Below are 18,634 nucleotides of genomic sequence, written 5' to 3'. Positions count from 1 at the left end.
TCTTCACTGTGGGAGTCTGCGCTGAGATGTGTGTTTTGAGAGGCGGGTGGAGGAAAAAACTTTGGCGGAGGGCATTGACCTCTAGGGGCAGAGCGTTTGGTTGTAAAAAGGGCTGACCAAAGTGGGAAATTAGGGCTAGGACAGGCATCTGGGGGGAGGTGGGACCAGAGGCCTTTCTTCCTAGGTTGTGGGTCCCCAGATTTGAGGGCCCCTGGCCACAGGGACTGACCAGGAGGGGGAAGCCTGGCTTGAGCCTGGGCCCCAAAGGCAACAGAGTGTACCTTTTTGTTCTGCGATGGCTGGGGGTCACTCTGGGAGATGCCTGCTCAGGTCCCCCTTTCTAGCTCATTGGCTGGAAAGCCTTTTCTGTTTCTACTGAACTCCCAGCTGTGTCTGAGCTTTACTGAACTCAGCCTCTATCAGTGACCCACTGTTTGCACATGGAGGGGGTGCAGCAGAAGGGCTGGAGGTGGGATTTGAAGCAGCGCCCCCCGCCCCCCCTCGTCCCTAGGAGGCTGCAGTGTCACCTCCCATCTCCCTGCTTTCCCTCCTGCCCCATGTGCAGACAGGTCTTCAGCCAGGTGAGAGTTGGCCGGTGATGCTTCCTGGGCTGGCTGTTTTGGGCACCCCTCTTCCAGAGCTGCTGAGACCCCAGGATTCTAGAGCTGCTTTCCGTCACGAATGCCATTGTTCTTCCTCCCCCAGCGTCCCTGGGAATTGATGCTAATTTCAGCCTCTGGTCCCTGACTCATTCTCCTCTGCTCCCTGACTCAGAGGGTGGCCTTGGGTTTCTAAACCCCCTCTCAGTGGGGAATTGAGGTGGCCACCATTTCACCCCCATTTTGGTGGGGCTGGCAGGGCAGGGCTGGAGGAAGGAGCAAAGGGGAAAGTTTAATTGCTTTTTTGTAACATCACCATGAAGGCAGAAAGCATTGTTTGCTTTGTGACTGCCTGGGCTGGACTCAACAGACTTCTAAGAAGCCTCCCAGTTAATCACCAACCCCCAGAATTCGTGAGTGCAAACTGTGGGGGATTGTCCCTTCAGGCAACACATTCAGTAACTGAGACCCCATGCCCCATGCCCACCACTCTTGCTCTGGGGGAGCTGCTGCAGGGCTGTGGTACGGGATGGGTCACCCTTTGCCAGAGGTTCTCTCTGGTACTGCCCCGGGCAGGCAGGGGTTAATCCTGCTTTGTCCTGGTTGATGGATTCTGGAATCATAATCCATTAGCTCTGCCTGGATGGAGTGAGGCCAGGAGAAAGCACTCAGATTGCTCTTTGTTCTGCGTCTTTGCCATCCTGCGGGGGACAGAGGGGCTGTGGACATGTACCTCCCTCCCCATCATGACCTAGAGACACAGTGAGAGAATCTTGGGTCCTCTTTTGCTCTCTGTTGATCCCAGAGCCCTCTTTCATGGGGGGAATAAGCAGTTTCGGCGCTTGGTTATTCAGACTATGAAACAGGCCATCCCCAAAACTTCCCCCCAGGGGCTTGTACCTGCCTAATTCTGCTGAGCCCCGGCAGTCCGAACAAGAATGTTCAGGAAACACTGACTAAAGGGGAGTGTTAAGAGGTAAATCAGAGATGGATGGGGACAAGGGAGTCAGGAAAAGCCTGGAATTACACCTGGGTGGGGGTGGCGGTATAGATACATTTAATATGGTCAGTGGCAGTAGCCTGAGATGAAAAACATTAGCTGCTATTAGTCTTACTGTTAGAATGATCAATGATTTATGGAAGACCAAAGGTATCCTGCCCACATGACAAGGTAGCAGTGCCTAAGCAGGATGTCTGTGTCCCCCGCCCCTTCCCAGGCTACGCTACATGGTGAAGCAGTTGGAGAATGGGGAGGTCAACATTGAGGAGCTGAAGAAAAACCTGGAGTACACAGCGTCCCTGCTGGAGGCCGTCTACATAGATGAGACGCGGTGAGAGTGGTGACAGTGGAGATGCTGGGCAGGGAGAGACCTACCCACGGAGGAGGAAGATACCAGACAGACACAGTAGCCCAGACCCTGGGGGTCAGAGGAAGCTGGTGCAGAGACCTGTGCTGGGGTCAGAGTAGGAAGGAAGGGTGAGATGGGCAGAGCTATAGGTAGAAATACTGCAGAGATAAAGAGGCAGAGAAACAGACACAGAGTTATAGAGACAGAGGCAAACAGGTGTCAAGAAGGAGAGAAGACTGTTGCCTTTAAAGCTCATCTGGTCCCAGCGTCCATCCCTCAGGCCCTGCACTGCCCAGTGTGGGAGCCACTAGCCTCATGTGGCCATTGAGACTTGAAATATGGCAACTGTGAACTGAGACGCATATGTATTTGTAAAATACATGCTGGACTTCCAAGACTTAGAAAAGAGAATGTAAAATATCTCATCAGTATATGTTATATTGGTTCCACATCGAAATGACAATATTTTGGGTGTATTAGGTTAAGGACAGTTTATCATTAAAATGAATTTCATGGTTTTTCTTTTTTTACGTTTTAAATGTGGCGACTGCTGGTCGCTAGCATCCCTGACGGGTGGTATTCCAGTGTCTGCTTGGACACTTCCAGAGCTGGGATGCTCACGACCTCACGCGGTGACCGGTGTTATGACTGGGGACATGAGCTAGAGAAACAGAAAGAAAAAGACAGAGAGAAGAGCAGGAGAAGGGAGAGAGCTGGCCTGAGCGTTGCTGAGGGTGCGGTGTGGCCGGGCCCAGGGTCCCTGGGTTGTGGAGGCACTTCTTGTCTTTCCTCTTTGATGCCCTCTGGTGCCTCAGGCAAATCTTGGACACAGAGGATGAGCTTCAGGAGCTGCGGTCGGACGCTGTGCCTTCCGAGGTGCGGGACTGGCTGGCCTCCACCTTCACCCAGCAGACCCGAGCCAAAGGCCGCCGAGCGGAGGAGAAGCCCAAGTTCCGCAGCATCGTGCACGCCGTGCAGGCTGGGATCTTCGTGGAGCGGTGAGGCTCGCCCGCCACCGGCCTCCCTCTGCCTCTAGTCCTGTCCCTCGTCCCCAGCCACCCTGGTCCTCCAGGCCCCGCCTCCCTCTGCCTGTAGTCCTGTCCCTCGTCCCCAGCCACCCTGGTCCTCCAGGCCCCGCCTCCCTCTGCCTGTAGTCCTGTCCCTCGTCCCCAGCCACCCTGGTCCTCCAGGTCCCGCCAGTGGTATTGGCCCCACATGTCCAACTGATCAAACCCCACCCCACAGACCTTCACACCTGGGCCTCTTTCCACTGTTTTCCCCTAGGATGTTCCGGAGAACGTACACCTCCGTGGGCCCCTCCTACTCCACTGCGGTCCTCAACTGTCTCAAGGTGATCCTGGGTTTCCGGGAAAGAGAAGGTCGGGGTGAGGAGGTGGAAATAGTCGTTGGGACTTCCAGACTCTATTTAGGGGGTGTTTTTTGCCTTCCCTTTTAAGTACTGTCCTCATGTTCCTCAAAACAACGTGTGCCCACTCCAGAGGCAAACTCCTGCCTCTTTGTGTAACACGGAGGATGTCCGGGAAGGAAGGAAGAAGCCCACTTCACCACCTCCTGTGTACTGCTTCCCAAGGCTCTGTAACCGTGGGGAAGCCCTCTACGCTGCTGCTGGGAGCCCCCTGGGTGTCTCCCTCCTACTCTGTTGCTTCTCCACAGAACCTGGACCTCTGGTGCTTTGATGTCTTTTCCTTGAACCGGGCAGCCGATGACCACGCTCTGAGGACCATTGCATTTGAGTTGCTGACGCGGCATAACCTCATCAGCCGCTTTAAGGTTGGGTCATATCCTATTCCCGCCTTTGGGCATGATTCTCCACGCCCATTACTCCTGTTCTAGAAGATTCCCAACCAGTAGATTCCATAGGATCTCTCACTTAGTCCCACCATCAGGGGAGTCTCCTCCTGCCCACTCCAGTCCAGCCTTTCTTTCACTTGCTGCAGTCCCAGCCTCTGACCTTATTTTGCGCCCTAGGCTAAGGTTCTAGGTCTGTAACTGTCTAGCCCAGGATTCTGTTCTCTCCCTTTTGCGTTCTTTCCCTCTAACTTGACCTCTCCAGGCTGGTTCGCCGTTCACCTCCTCCTTTCAGCTGTCCTGCCTCCTGCCTGTGGACACCAGAGGCCTAAAGTCCAGATGCTGTCAGTCCTTTGGGACTAGAGTCTCTCCATGTGCTTGGGAGCAGGGGGAGGGGATAAAATTGGCCACAGCCACCCGGCTCTCCCACCTAGTGCTAGTCTCTGTCCAAGGAATTTTATGGAGAGGATCAGCTCTTGGCAGTGCTGGGTAGGACTGTGTGAGGGGAGGGAGGGTGTGTGAACTCCATTTGCTCCTCAGCTTGGCCAGCCAAGAAGAATACAGGATTAAAGTCCTCTCCACATCCTGTGCCAGGAGGGAATGTTTTTTGGGAATAGAGGCTGGAAAAAAACATTTCCACGTGGAAAACCACAGTTGGAAGTAGAGGGTGAGGGGTGTTGAAGAGTCGCAGTGGGGACTTAGGGGGGGTGGGCAATAGATGTCAGCGCAAAGGAAACCATGTGTTCTGAGGGCCCATGTCGGGTGGGAGTGGGTGAAGGGAGTGTGGTTGAGGGGCCCCTCCAGAGGATTTTGAAAGGTCATCCTGCCATCCTGTGCCCCATTTCACCGTAAGGACCACTGGGCCGCTGTGCATGTCTGCCTTTCCTCCGCCCACTCCGCCTTTTACAAGGGCTCCCAAGAGGGCTTCCAGACCTTTCCCGAGGTGCTCAGGTGGGATTTTGTTCAGTGCCTTCCTGAGGCCTGTCCTTCTTAGTTTTATTTTCTTCCCTTTGATCCTGCCCAGAGAATAGCAGGGTCCTCTTTTTCTCCAGCTTTTCCCAGCTCATGTTTCTCCAAACTGGTTCTCGGGCATATTCCAGGCACCAGCTTCTTTTAAACTCTGCTTCCTTACCTGGAAGGACTGGTTTTGGGGGGACCCTAAGAGTAATTGCATCAGGTTAGGATTGGTCCAACCCCAGTCCCAACCTGAGAGAGGGGAGTGCTTATTGCTTTAGTGTTCACTCACTTGCTCCAGTTGGAGCTATCCTTCTCAAACTCCACATTCCCTTCCTGACACCCAGCCCTCCCCTCCCCTTTCCCTTCCCTTGTCCTCTCCCCCTTCCCCTTTCCTTCCCCTCCCCCTCCTTCCTTTTTCTCCAGGGACACCATGGCAATGAAACAGTAAGGGCAGTTGTCATGGAAACAGCCCTTTAAAATTCCCTAAATTTGGGACACAGCCCTCCAGGGGTGGGGGTGGGAGACATTAGGGTCTGATTGATGAGTGGCACGTCCTCTGTGTCTAGTCACTTTCACTCATCTCTACAGAAGCTTCCTCAGGTCCTGAACCTTGCTCTCCTCCTTGCCTCAGGCGATCCAGGAACAGGTGCAGACACCAGCCCTGCCCTCTAGGAGCCTTGAGCCTTTGAAGGAGGCAGGCATACCCCAAGGGCATATGCTGGACAGAGACGGAACTGATTAGCTGTGTGTGTCTGGGTCGGGGGAGGCTTTCAGAGGAGGGGGTAAGCTACATCTGGCTGGAAGGATCCTCTCTACATCTTCCTATTGTTTACCTGCTTCTGAGCCCTTATCCGTGGTATTGGATTGGGTTGGGGTGGGTGGTTGAAAGGTAGAGGGAAACTGTCTTTCCTTTTAAAAAACATCTCCAGGGAAATAATAATAATTGTAGTTACTCTTTAGAGAGCACTTCCTAAGTGCCTTGTACTTATCTCATTAAATTCAAGTGGGGAGGTGGTATCTTCATTTCGCAATTAAGTCTCTGAGGCACAGAGAGGCATGTGACTTGCCCAAGGTCGCGTAGCCAGCAGGTGGTAGAGCCAGGATGTGAGCCTAGGTTCACCTGACTGCTGAGCCAGTGCTCTGCGTGTGCCACGCTGCCTTCTACAGAAAAATGGCATTGCTGATCTCAGACCTGGGCCTCCTGCCATTCCTGCAGATCCTCCACGCAGCGCTATTTCCTCCCTCCTGCTGCAGATTCCCACTGTGTTTTTGATGACTTTCCTGGATGCTTTGGAGACAGGCTATGGGAAATACAAGAACCCTTACCACAACCAGATCCACGCAGCTGACGTTACTCAGACAGTCCACTGCTTCTTGCTCCGCACAGGGATGGTGGTAGGTGCCCTGGAGATCACCCTGCTGTGACTGAGGGCTTTATGACTGCATAACTGGGATGTATACTCCCATTTCCCTCCTTCTCTCTTTGGTTCCTCCTTTGGCATCACAGTTTTCAGAGTCAAATTGGACTTGTTCTACAGAATTCCTGGGTGCACCATAATTTCACGGCATGTGTGCTGGGATGCAGTGGGAATGTTGCAGGTTGGAATGGAGGAGGGTCTTTGGTCATTCCAGGAGCTGAGAAACCTGGCTGCATTAGCCCAACAGCTGGCCTTGAAGAATGGAAGGGTGGTGTGAGCGATCTAGCCTGTATGTGGAGATCTGGGGGCAGTGACTCAGAGGGTTGGCCCCCTCCCATCCTCTGTCTCTTTCTCCCAGCATTGCCTGTCAGAGATTGAAGTCTTGGCCATCATCTTTGCAGCAGCCATCCATGACTATGAGCACACAGGCACTACCAACAGCTTCCACATCCAGACTAAGTGAGGGGCGGGGTGTGGCAGGGCAGGAGGGGCCGAATGGAAGTGGGGAGGTGGCCAGAATTTCCATTTAACAGGGGCTGACCATGATGACCTTTGGCTTTGCAGGTCAGAATGTGCCATCCTGTACAATGACCGCTCAGTGCTGGAGAACCACCACATCAGCTCTGTCTTCCGAATGATGCAGGACGACGAGATGAACATTTTCATCAACCTCACCAAGGATGAGTTTGTGTGAGCAGAAGCCAGGAGTGGGCATCCCTACAAGACCCCGTTACCCAACTCTCTCTCTACTACCTGGACCTCCTGCCACCCATGCTGTGGGGCTAATCACTCTTCTGGTTCTGCCATTCAGGGAGCTGCGGGCCCTGGTCATCGAGATGGTCTTGGCCACAGACATGTCTTGCCATTTCCAGCAAGTGAAATCCATGAAGACAGCCTTGCAGCAGCTGGAGAGGTGGCATCTGGTGGGGTGTGGCCGGGGCTAGGCCAGAGCAAGGGGTGTGTGAATCGGGGGGCGTACACATGGGTGATTGGCGTGCCAAGTCTTTACCTGGATGTAGAAGCTCTCCTGGCTCCAGATAGCTGAGTGTATCTCTGTGTGTGTGTGTGTGTGTGTGTGTGTGTGTGTGTGTGTGTGTGACATGTGTGTGCACATGGCCCTGGGTTTAGGTATAGTCTAGGCAGCTGGTATACTTTGGGCTGGGAGTCTGAGATGGGCATTATCATCTCAGCTTCAGGGCAGACTTACTCTGGAATGCTGGGAAAACCATTCAATCCTTTTGGACTCATTCCCTTATCTGTGAAATGTGAAAATGATATGCCTCCCTCCTCAACAGCTTGCCACCAGTTCCTACTATAAGCAGGCTACTGAGAGAGTCATGTGAGGTAAAAGACAAAAACACAAAATAAAGGCCATAATTACATCCACTGTTGCTTAAAAGTGGGAGTGTCTAAATGTGTGGGAGTTGCTAAATGTGTGTAAGAACGGACTATGTGTGTGTCCTGAAGGTGTGTGCTAGTGTGCCTACGTGTGGGAGAATGTGCTGTGTCAGAGCACAGCTCATTGTTAGAAAATAATAATTATAATAATAATAATTATAGATAACATCTACTGAGTACTCACTATGTGCCAGACACTTTTCTAAATACTTTTATATAGCATGCCATTTAATTCTCAGAACAATTCTATGTAGCAGATTCTGCTATTATTTCCACTTAGGACTGAGGAAAATGAAATACAGCAAATTTAAGTAACTTTCTCTGTGTCACACAGCTAGTGTGTGATAGGTGTAGTGAGGATTGAACCCAGACCTCTGCTTCTAAGAGCCTGGGCTGCTTGCTGTGTGTGTGTGTGTGTGTGTACGTGTGTGTGTGTGCGCTTGCTTGCTTGCTTGTGTATATCCTTAGAGAGTGTTTGAAGTTACCTGAGAGGACCTGAGAGAGGGCATGTGATGGGGAGTTAGGAATGGTCCACATTTCCTTTTCCTAAAAGCCCAGTCTCCCTTCTCTCGCCATCTGCCTTGACCAGGATTGACAAGTCCAAGGCCCTGTCTCTACTGCTCCATGCTGCAGACATCAGCCATCCGACCAAGCAGTGGTCAGTTCACAGCCGCTGGACCAAGGCTCTCATGGAGGAATTCTTCCGCCAGGTACCAGGCATCCTTGCCCACCCCCTGCCCATGGTCCTTCTTTCGCTTGGTTTTCCATACTCCCACTCCAGACCTTCATTTAGCAACCTGCAGCTCCTGACCTGACCCCAAACCTGGGGGATAAACTGTCATTGTCCTAAGAGCTGAACAGTGGTTAATGAGAGGTGCATCCTGTTTGCCTATCACTCATTTCCAGGTCACAGGCACTCAGAGTGGAGGGCATGGAAGACCAGCAGGAGGCTTAGGGAGTCTCCTTCTTCTTCTCTTCCCTCTGCTAGGTACCTTCCAAGTCTACTCTGAGTGCCTGGGGGACATTCCTTTTCTCCCACAACCACCTCGTACCACCCCAGCTTCACCCAGGGTCTGGTAGTCTGAGGTGCCCGCTCTAGCTTTCCCACCTGTCTTCTCCCCCAGGGTGACAAGGAGGCAGAGCTGGGTCTGCCCTTCTCTCCGCTGTGTGATCGCACTTCCACTCTCGTGGCACAGTCCCAGATTGGTGAGTATCCTTTCTCGCAGGGAGGAGAGGACTGCGAAGGGGAAAGAATGCTGTGTGAGGCCTGGGCCAGGACTTCCCCACGTCCCAACCTCAAAGCCATTCTTCCCATAGAGGCAAGCCTGCTGTATTAGGGCGTGGGGTCCTGGGTGGAAGGCCAGGGGTGTGCAATGGTGGGGAGGAGTTCTCTGAGGTCACAAATGCATCATCCCAAAGGCTGCCTTCATTGGGAACTTTTCAGCCATAGGTTACTCTGTTTTACGTACAGACACGGGTCACAGCCATGCTGGCCACATCCACTACCCAGCCCTCCAGGTAAGACATTGTCATGGTGTTACCCTCTGCACTGCAGGTTTCATTGACTTCATTGTGGAGCCCACATTCTCCGTGCTGACCGATGTGGCTGAGAAGAGTGTCCAGCCCTTGGTGGATGATGACTCCAAGTCTAAAAACCAGCCCAGGTGAGGATGACTGGGGTAGCCCAGCCTCCTGGCTCTGGGAGAAGGGAGTCAGACTCACAGAGGGCGGACCCCCAGGGAGGAGGTAGAGCCATGGAAGGGGTGGCGGAGGAGCAGGCTACTCCAAACAGGAGAGCCGCTGTGCTGTGTGTCACACACAGGGGCGGAAGGATGGGGCCATGTGACCAAACGCGTGTGCTTGCACCTGTATTCCCTCCACCATATTTTTGTTTCTCCCATTAGCTCTGTTTATTGCCTTTCTGCCAATCTTGTTTTTATTTTCCTTCTAGTAAAAGGGAAGGTGTGGAGAGGGAGGGGTGAAATCTGGGAGGAGGGGGACAGGGACTTGGAAGGTACCTAGCAGAGGGAAGAGGAGAAAAAGGAGGCTCCCTAAGCCTCCTGCTGGCCTTCCATCCCCTCCTCTCTGAGGGCTGTGAAGGTGGTTCTGGAATGGCTTGGGTCCCACCTCTAAAGTTGGTGGGGGGGGGCTGCTTCTAGCTTTCAGTGGCGCCAGCCATCTCTGGATGTGGAAGTAGGAGACCCTAACCCTGATGTGATCAGCTTCCGCTCCACCTGGACTAAATACATTCAGGAGAACAAGCAGAAATGGAAGGAACAGGCAGCAAGCGGTGGGTACCATTGTGGGCACGAAGCCGTGGGAGGAGGTGGCTAACGGAGTAGTAGCAGGTCCATTTTCCTCAAGCCCCTGGAGCAGCCGTTGACTCCGAGTTGGGAATAGAGCTGATCAGACTACAGTTAGATGACAGGAAAGACTGACGAGCTAATTGGCCTGAACTGTTCTAGAATGAGAACTGGAGAGAGAATAGGGACAGCCATATTCCACAACCAAGGGGCCTTATGCACATTGCAGCCTGTGAGTGGTGCTCCTGTAGATTAGGGTCACTTGGTGGCCACGGCTGGGAGTCTTTCCTGAATGTGGGAGTTGAGATTGTGATGAGCAATCTGAAGGCCCGAGTGGCTCTCCACAAGTGGCCGGGGGTTGAAGATAGGAGGATGCATGAGAATCTCTTACTTTTCTCCACATACTCCTTGGTTCTGGGGAAAACTACTTCTTGGTCTGGTCTCAGCTTCCTTCATGCCCCTCTGCAGGCATCACCAACCAGATGTCCATTGACGAGCTGTCCCCCTGTGAGGAGGAGGCCCCGCCCTCCCCCGCCCAAGATGAACACAACCAGAACGGGAATCTGGACTAGCCTGGGGCTGGCCCAGGTGAGCCTGTCATGGTGGAGTGGGGGTGGGGGGGTCTTGATGTTGGGCGGGGAGTAGGGAGAGTTGGGTGTCCAACATGGCATTTTGAAGAGTCATCTCTGGGGTTCAATGGATGTGAGGTGCTCCCTCCCTCCTTCCAGGCAGGAGAGTGATGGAAGTGAACACATAGAACTGAGTCAGGGTGTGAATGTGAAGCCAGGAAATCCTCCCAGCTCTTCTGTCCCAGTCCCTGCATTTGGAAAGCAGGTAGCTCTTCAGAGCAGGGTGGGGCCTGAGCAAGGCCAGAGCCATCCAGGTAGCACCTTTGTGAGGGCTCGGGAAAAGGAACCAGCTGGGGCACAGGCTCTGTGAGGTTGGTTGGCACGACTTCGATTGCAGCTCCTGCTCACACCTTGGCTGAGTACCCTTCTGCAAGGCATTCTTTTGCACAATTATTTGTGGGACCGAGTGGGGATCTGGGCGGGACTTGGAGAAGGTAAGTCAGGCTGGAAATAAAGGCAAAGGTCCGAGCACTGAAACTTCCCGTCTTTCCCCAGGTCCTCATTGAGTCCCAGTGTTAGATGTCATCAGCACCATCCATCGGGACTAGCTCCCCCATCTGCTCCAAGGGAGCATGAAGGTCGAGGAAGAGACAACCCACCCGAAGGCCAAATGCCAGAGAATGTGGGGTTGGGGAAGGGCCCCTCCCCACCCGACACCCATTGGGCCATACTTTAATCTCCCGGCAGCAAGACTGGAGAACTTCAGGCTCCCAATGGTCACTGTGCCCATCCCCCTGGCCAGATGGATGTCTGGGGAAGGGGAGCTTCCTGTAGGCTTCCCAGGGTTTGGGGGGAGGGTCAGAGATGCCAGCCCCCTGGACCCTCCCCCATCCTTTTTGCCTCCAAGTTTCTAAGCAATAAATTTTGGGGGTTCCCTCAGCCCCCCACCCCAGATCTTAGCTGGAAGGTCTGGGTCCCCTTTTCCTCCCCTGGGAGGGGCTGGAACAGGAGAGAAAGCTGGGGGGTTTCAGAGCCCGATGCGTGGGGAGGGGAGTGGGCTCCTTCAGGGCATGGTATCATTTTAGGGCCTGGGAATGGGGGGTGGGCAGCCTCTTTACCCCAGACCTGCACTGCTTCAGCCCCATCCCCAGCTCGACCCCTTACTTCTTCCCTCCTCCCATTCTGTCATGGCAACTGGAGAAGAGGACCAGGGGCTGAGAGCAGGTCTTTCCTGGGGTCCCTAAGAGCTTGGGACTGGTCTGGGTCTGGGACATGGAACCTGCCCTGGCTGATGCCTGAGCCCTTTGCCTCCTTCCTTCCCCTGGGCTGGAGCCTCCCATCCGACCAATGTCTGTAACGTGCTTTGAGTCTCCTCAGCAAAGCCCCTTCAGGATGCATCTTACGAGCACAGGCAGGAGAGACCAGCTGGGTCAGGGTCAAGGGTGCATGATGGGGGTGAGGTATAATCCAGTAATGCTGTGTTAACCACCAGAGGATCCCTCCCCTCCTCCATTCCAGCACTGGCCCAGCTGCGGGCACCAAGAGGCCCCTCCTCTGTGACAGTGGGGAGGGATGGGAGGAAGGCAGATGGGGAGGGGCTCAGGGTACTGCTGTAATGCCCTCTGAAGAGAGCCCCCCAGGCCCCCGTCCCTTCCTTTCCTCAGGTTCCTCTCACCCCACCTTGTCCCAGGAAAGGCCCAAGTCCAGGTGACTGCTCTCCTTTGTTCTCGTAAATATCAATCATGCATCTGTACAGTGGGCCCTGTTCATGTGAAGTCCATATCCATGGTCTCTTAGACCTGCCACCCTGCCACCTGTCCCCCCTCCCCCACCCGAGTAGGGCAGAGACGCATGTGACTCATCCCTGCCCTCGGTCTCCCAGAACCCTGCTATATAGTCAGAGATCAATAAAGAAGGGAGACCAGGCTTGACTGTGTTTGGTGTTCACTGGTGGAAGTCCACCACGCATCTTCAGATACACTGTCCCTTTAAGCTTGATAAAATCCGGTGCAGTCGGTGTTCTATCTGATATGTATATATAGTGGGCAAGCTGAGGCCCAGAAAGGTGAGATGTTGCCTGAGGGCACACAGTAGGGAGGGCAGAAGTGGGACCTTACACGTCTGAGGTTCTTTTTCTCTCCATTAAACTGCTCCTTAAGGAGGGACAAATCTTCCCTCCCTCCCTCCCTCCCTCTTTTCCTTCCTTTAAGCTTAACTGAGACCTCCCAGGGGAAAGACTTCCCTTCCCTTTCTTCCTTCTTTCCTTCCTTCCTTCCTTCCTTCCTTCCTTCCTTCCTTCCTTCCTTCCTTCCTTCCTTCCTTCTCCCCTCCACTACCTGGGAAAATCAAAATCAGTGGGCAGGAGAGGCCCGGCTTTGGGGTCTGAGGAAGTTTCCTCACCTATGCCCAGCTTTTGTCTTTTACCCCCTCCCCTTGGTGTCTAGGACAAGGGGCAGAGTGACCTTCCCAATTCCCAGCAAGGGCCTCTTAGATAATAGCCACTGTATTCTCAATACACCTTTGCTAATAGGTTGGAGTAGGGGTGGTGGTCTCCTCACAGGTGGAAGTTTGGGAATCACGGAAGCTTGGAGGGCAGGCGAGGAGGCATTTGGGCCGCGCCAGGCTGCAGTTCCCCATTTTGTCCAGCAGATGATGCTCACACAAAGTCACAGTTAGGCTGGCCTTAGAGCTCCAAGGCTCGCAGCTGCAGGGAAGCCGGCCAGGTGGCGATATCCATTCAGTAGGAAAAGAGAACCTGGGGTCATTCTTTCCTCTTGGTACCCTGGAATTAAGTCCTCCCATCTATCTGACCCCCATTCCTCTTCCCGCAGCAAATAAGGCAGGGATGGGGAAGAACCCCCTTCTCAAGTCTCCTGCCCATTGGCAACTGGGCACAGGGTAGAGAGGGCAGGACAAGAGGGGAGAGGGAAAAGATTCTCCAAGTCGGGAAAGAAGGAAAATACCAAGGATCTAACACCAAATTTATCACTTTTTAAAAATGAGATTTTCCCCAAAGTGAAGAAATAAGAAACAAATCCAGTGTCCACACACTCCCAGCTGCAGGCGTGTACCCAGGATCTCTCCTTCATCCTCAGACCTGCTGTGGGGAAAGGGGGCAGAAAGACAGGGTGAGTGAGAGGCCTCCTCCCGAGCTGGTCTGCCCAATCATCCCGTTAGTCAAGTATCTAATTTCTGATGTCTGACACCAGCTCCTTGTCCAGTCTATGCAGGGGAGGGAGGACTGTAACATCGAAGCTCACGACGTTATTCCAGCAATGTCTCCACTCCAGGCAGGTCCACTGCTCATCAGCCTGGATAGCTGAGGGTTCCCAATGCCCTTTATCAGAAAACCCATGGTCTATTTCCATCACCTATTCCAGGAGCTGGAAGTCCTAATTCAGAGTCTAACCTCAGTCCCTGCTGCTGCAGCTTCTCATTTGTCCATTCTCTTGCCATAGAGACTAGCTCTTCAGGGACTAAAGCTGGTGCTCTGTTCCCCGCTCCCTGAGTCCAGATCTTAGCCCTCACCTTTCTTCCACACAGTTGCTCTCCTATAGACCCACAGCCCAGCCGTGGCAGCTTACCGAGTTGGCTCCCTGGGAACCCAGTGGTGGTATATGGGTTGAGAGTTCTTCTGTGCTGGGTTTCTCACTGCCCCTCTCCTGAGTTTTTGGGGTGGATTCTGCAAGCTCTAAGGAGGGAAAATGAGGGTGGGAGGAGAGGTGGTATTCATGAGGGCTGGTAGAGAGGGCAGTGCTCACCCTACCCCATACTCTAACGACCCGAGAGGAGCCAAGACCAAGCTGGGGCAATTGGCCAAGACCAACAGGGTTTTCTCTGAGTACAATTCCTACTATAGAATCACTATGTTTAATTTTTTTTTCAAAAAAGAAAAAAAGAAAAAAACCCTCCAAAAAAGTTTTCAAATTTGGGTACAGTCTCAATGTGTGGCTCAATCTGACCTGAACTGATATGAAGCTACTTATCCCACTTAGTGGGATAGTTCATTTCACTGTAGAAATATTAATGTGTCTGATTACAGGGTGCTCTCCTGGGGATACTATATAATATACAGTATACATACTGTATCACCTTCACAAAATTGGAAAAATTCTGACTTCTGGACTAATTAGGATAAGGGACTATGAACATGTATTAACAGTACCCCCAGCAGTTTCCACTTAACTGCATGCTTTGTATGTGCCAGTTACTGGGCAGGTTCATTTAATTTTCACAAACTACCAGTGAATCAGGCACCATCATTATCATTTTATAGACGGAGGTTTAGTTGCTCGAGGCCTCTGGGCTGGGAAAGAGGCAGAGCTGGGACTCTAGCCTATGAATGCTGTGCCCATTATGATGGGCTCCCCACATTCAGCCACAACAGGGAGCTCTGATGGCCAGTTGGGAAGGGTTGGGTCATTTGGTAAGGAAAGATGAAGAGATGCAAATACATGCAATACGTGCAGATACATCCATATTCTGAAGATAGTTTCTGGCTATTACTAGACTCCTCCCCACAATAGGCTGCCTCTTCCTGGGCTGGAACGTACTTTGTGCTTTCCCAGAGGCGCCCAGTCTTGACTCCGCTTCTGTGTCTGTGGTCTTAGGTGGGCACGTCTCCTGGGTCTCTTTGCTCCCAGCGGCTCCCTCAGGCTCCTCTCCCTGCTGCTGTTGCCCCAGGTGATGTTCAACCATCATCTGAAGCTCTGGGGATGCAGAGAAAGGGAGGGAACATTGGACATGACTGCCCAGAGCCTCCTTTGTGAACACTCAGCTTCAACAACCACACTAACTGGCCATCACACACTGTCATGCCCTGTGATCTGAACAAGGAGGGACATTCGCTAGGCAATTAGGAGGGACTAAAGCTAGACAATAAGACATATTTCCTTCAAAGGTAAGAAAGGTGCTCTGGCCGGCGTGGCTCAGTTGGTTGAGCACTGTTCCGAAAGGCTGCTGGTTCAATTCCAGGTCAGTCAGTGCACATACCCTGGTTGCAAGTTTGATCTCCAGTCGGGGTGCATATAGGAGGCAACCGATCGATGTTTCTTTCTTACATTGATGTTTCTCTCTCTCTTTCTCCCTATCCCTTCCTCTCGCTCTCAAATCAATAAAAACCTTTTTTTTTTAAACAATAAGAAAAGGGTAGGGAAGAGCCTTTAAGAACAAAAGGCTCTAACTTGTTGGGATACTTGGCCTCCCTTGGGGGCAGGAGAAAAGACTCAAGTTAGAGTAAAAAATATTTGAAATTAAAACAGCATGGTGCTGGCATAAAAAGAGACACACAGACCAATGGAAAAGAATAGAGAGGCCAGAAATAAACTCACACCTATATGGTCAATAAATATATGACAAAGGGGGCAAGAACACACAGTGGGGTAAAATTAGTCTATTCAATAAATGATGCTGGGAAAACTGGACAGATACATGCACCCCCCCAAAAAAAACACCCCTCCCCCACAAAACTAGATCACCTTCTTACACCATATAAAATAATAAACTCAAAATAGATCAAAGATTTAAATGTAAGACCCAAAACCATAAAACTAGAAGAAAACATAGGCATAAACTCTCTAACATTGCTCTTAGTAATATATATATATATATATTTTTCTGATATATCTACATAGGCAAGAGAAACAAAAGAAAAAACAAACAAATGGGACTACAAACTAAAAAGTTTTGGCACAGCAAAGGAAACTATCAACAAAATGAAAAGACAACCTGCTGAATGCGAGAAGATATTTACTAGTGATACATCCGATAAGGGGTTACTATCCAAAATTTACAAAGAACTCATACAACTCAACACCAAAAACAACCCCAAACAATCCAATTAAAAAATGGGCAGAGGACGTGATAGACATTTCTTCAAAGAGGATATACAGATGGCAAATAGATACATGAGAAGATGCTCAATGTCACTAATAATCAGAAAAATGCAAATTAAAACCTCAATGAAATATCACCTCACACCTGTCAGAATAGCTATCATCAATAAATCAACCAACAATGAGTGTTGGTGAGGATGTGGAAAAAAGAGAACCCTCTTGCACTGTTGGTGGGAATGTAGATTAGTGCAGCCACCGTGGAAAACAGTATGAAGGGTCCTCAAAAATTTAAATGTGAAACTGTCTTACAACCCAGAGATTTTATTTCTGGGTACCTATCTGAAGGAATCTAAAACACTAATTTGAAAGATATAGGCACCCCTTTGTTCATTGCACCATTATTTACAACTAGAGGCTCGGTGCATGGAAATTTGTGCACTTGCTGGTGGGGGGGGGCGGGGGGAGGGAGGTTCCTCAGCCCGGTCTGTGCCCTCTTGCAGTCTGGGGCCCCTTGGGGATGTCCACCTACCAGCTTAGGCCTGCTCCCCAGGGGATGGATCTAAGCTGGCAGTCAGACATCCCTCTGGCAGCTTGGGACTCTTCAGGGGATGTCCACCTGCTGGCTTAGGCCTGCTCCCCAGGGGATGGGGCCTAAGTTGGAAGTCAGACATCCCTCTGGCAGCCTGGGACCCGTTGGGGGATGTCTGACAGATGGCTTAGGCCTGCTCCCTATGGGGACATCCTTAGTGCTGCTGCGGAGGTGGGAGAGGCTCCCGTGAGCTGGCTTCTGGCTGAGCGGTGCTCCCCCTGTGGAAACGCACTGACCACCAGGGAGCAGCTCCTGTGTTGAGCATTTGCCCCCTGGTGGTCAGTGCACATCATAGCGACTGGTTGTTCCCAGTTGTTCCACCATTAGCGTTAATTTGCATATTGCCCTTTTATTATATAGGATAGCCAAGATATAGAAGCAATTTAAGTGCCCAGCAATAGATGATTAGATAAAGATGTGGTACAAATACACAATGGAACATTACTTGGCCATAAAAAAGAATGAAATTTTACCATTTGTGGCAACATGGGTGGACCTAAAGGACATTATACTAAATGAAATAAGTCATATAAAGACAAATATCATATGATTTCACTTACATATGGAATTGAAAGAAATAAATGAACAAACAAAACAGAAACAGACTCATGGATACAGAGAATAAAGTGATGGTTGACAAATGGGAGGGGATTTGGGGGGGCAGGTGAAAAAGGTGAAGTGATAAAGAAGTAAAAATTGATAGTTACAAAATAGTCATGGAGATGTAAAATACAGCAAAGGAAATAGTCAATAATATTGTAATAACTATGCATGGTTCCAGGTGGGTACTGAAATTATCAGGGGGATAACTTCATAAATTATATAAATGTTTAACTGCTATGATGTATACCTGAAACCAATCTACACTAATAAAAGACAAAGATGCTAATTGACTGTACTTTTGCTATGCTCAAGCCATGCCCACCAGCCTATCAGGGTGACTATCTGCAAATTAACCCAACCAAGATTGCGGCCAGCAGCCATGGAGCTGGAGCAAGCAGGAGGCTTGATTGCCCCGGCGATGGAGGAAGCCAAGCTTCTCACCTGCTCTGGCCTCCACAAAAGGCAACAAAGTTTCCATTATAGAAGCTAAATAATTCCCAGATCCCTGCTTCCAGTCAGCCTCCACTGGGAGCTTGGGTGGCTCGGGGCTGTGGCCAGCCTGCAAACAGCCATCAGCCCCTCATCCAGGCTGGCCAGACACCCTGGCGGGGACCCCTACCCTAAAGGGGCTGTGACCAGCCTGCAAACAGCCATTAGTCCCTCACTCAGGATGGCCACACCCTTATGGGGTGAGGGTCCCTGGTGGGGGGCTTGGCCAGCCTGCAAACAGCCATCAGCCCCTCACCCAGGCTGGCCAGGTACCCCAGGGGGGACCCCCACCCTGGAGGGGCTGTGGCCAACCTGAAAACAGCTGTCAGCCCCTCACCCAGGCTGGCCAGGCAGCCCAGCAGGGACCTCCACCCCAAAGGGGGTGTGGCCAACCTGCAAAAAGCCGTCAGCCCCTCACCCAGGCTGGCCAGGCACCCCAGCAGGGACCCCCACCCCGAAGGGGCTGTGACCAGCCTGCAAATATCCCTCAGCCTCTCACCCAGGCTGGCCAGGCACCCCAGTGGGGACCCCCTCTCTGAAGGGGGTGTGGCCAACCTGCAAAAAGCCGTCAGCCCCTCACCCAGGGTGGCCAGGCACCCCAGCAGGGACCCCCACCCCGAAGGGGCTGTGACCAGCCTGCAAATATCCCTCAGCCCCTCACCCAGGCTGGCCAGGCACCCCAGCGGGGATCCATACCCTGAAGGGGGTGTGGCCACT

General features: G+C 52.0%; 2 protein-coding genes across 4 annotated transcripts in view; one reads left to right on the top strand and one right to left on the bottom strand.

Annotated features, from left to right (window-relative positions):
* Positions 1 to 12,328, top strand: part of PDE1B (phosphodiesterase 1B) — a 47,984-nt gene extending 35,656 nt beyond the window's left edge. For both annotated transcript variants that reach the window (XM_015559562.1, XM_006756929.1), the window contains exons 3-16: positions 1,817 to 1,930; positions 2,764 to 2,946; positions 3,233 to 3,299; positions 3,623 to 3,739; positions 5,969 to 6,109; positions 6,491 to 6,591; positions 6,697 to 6,822; positions 6,944 to 7,045; positions 8,120 to 8,240; positions 8,655 to 8,736; positions 9,086 to 9,194; positions 9,690 to 9,820; positions 10,302 to 10,421; positions 10,958 to 12,328. In XM_015559562.1, the coding sequence (XP_015415048.1) occupies positions 1,817 to 1,930; positions 2,764 to 2,946; positions 3,233 to 3,299; positions 3,623 to 3,739; positions 5,969 to 6,109; positions 6,491 to 6,591; positions 6,697 to 6,822; positions 6,944 to 7,045; positions 8,120 to 8,240; positions 8,655 to 8,736; positions 9,086 to 9,194; positions 9,690 to 9,820; positions 10,302 to 10,405 (1,498 nt within the window). In that variant the 3' untranslated portion in view covers positions 10,406 to 10,421; positions 10,958 to 12,328. The remainder of the gene's footprint in view (positions 1 to 1,816; positions 1,931 to 2,763; positions 2,947 to 3,232; positions 3,300 to 3,622; positions 3,740 to 5,968; positions 6,110 to 6,490; positions 6,592 to 6,696; positions 6,823 to 6,943; positions 7,046 to 8,119; positions 8,241 to 8,654; positions 8,737 to 9,085; positions 9,195 to 9,689; positions 9,821 to 10,301; positions 10,422 to 10,957) is intronic.
* Positions 12,329 to 13,366: 1,038 nt separating this feature from the next.
* The window catches only part of PPP1R1A (protein phosphatase 1 regulatory inhibitor subunit 1A), an 11,737-nt gene continuing 6,469 nt past the window's right edge, over positions 13,367 to 18,634 (bottom strand). The window contains exons 5-7 of one of the 2 annotated variants that reach the window (XM_006756928.2): positions 14,956 to 15,111; positions 13,987 to 14,093; positions 13,367 to 13,502 (exon numbers count right to left, since the gene is read on the bottom strand). In XM_006756928.2, the coding sequence (XP_006756991.1) occupies positions 13,494 to 13,502; positions 13,987 to 14,093; positions 14,956 to 15,111 (272 nt within the window). In that variant the 3' untranslated portion in view covers positions 13,367 to 13,493. The remainder of the gene's footprint in view (positions 13,503 to 13,986; positions 14,094 to 14,955; positions 15,112 to 18,634) is intronic. The other variant, XM_015559561.1, reaches the window with a different exon arrangement.

This window comes from Myotis davidii, unplaced genomic scaffold (genome assembly GCF_000327345.1).
Source record: "Myotis davidii unplaced genomic scaffold, ASM32734v1 scaffold233, whole genome shotgun sequence".
In the NCBI taxonomy this organism is placed as follows: domain Eukaryota; kingdom Metazoa; phylum Chordata; class Mammalia; order Chiroptera; family Vespertilionidae; genus Myotis; species Myotis davidii.
Note: the sequence above shows the minus strand (reverse complement) of the source record. Positions and strands in the feature narration are given on the sequence as shown.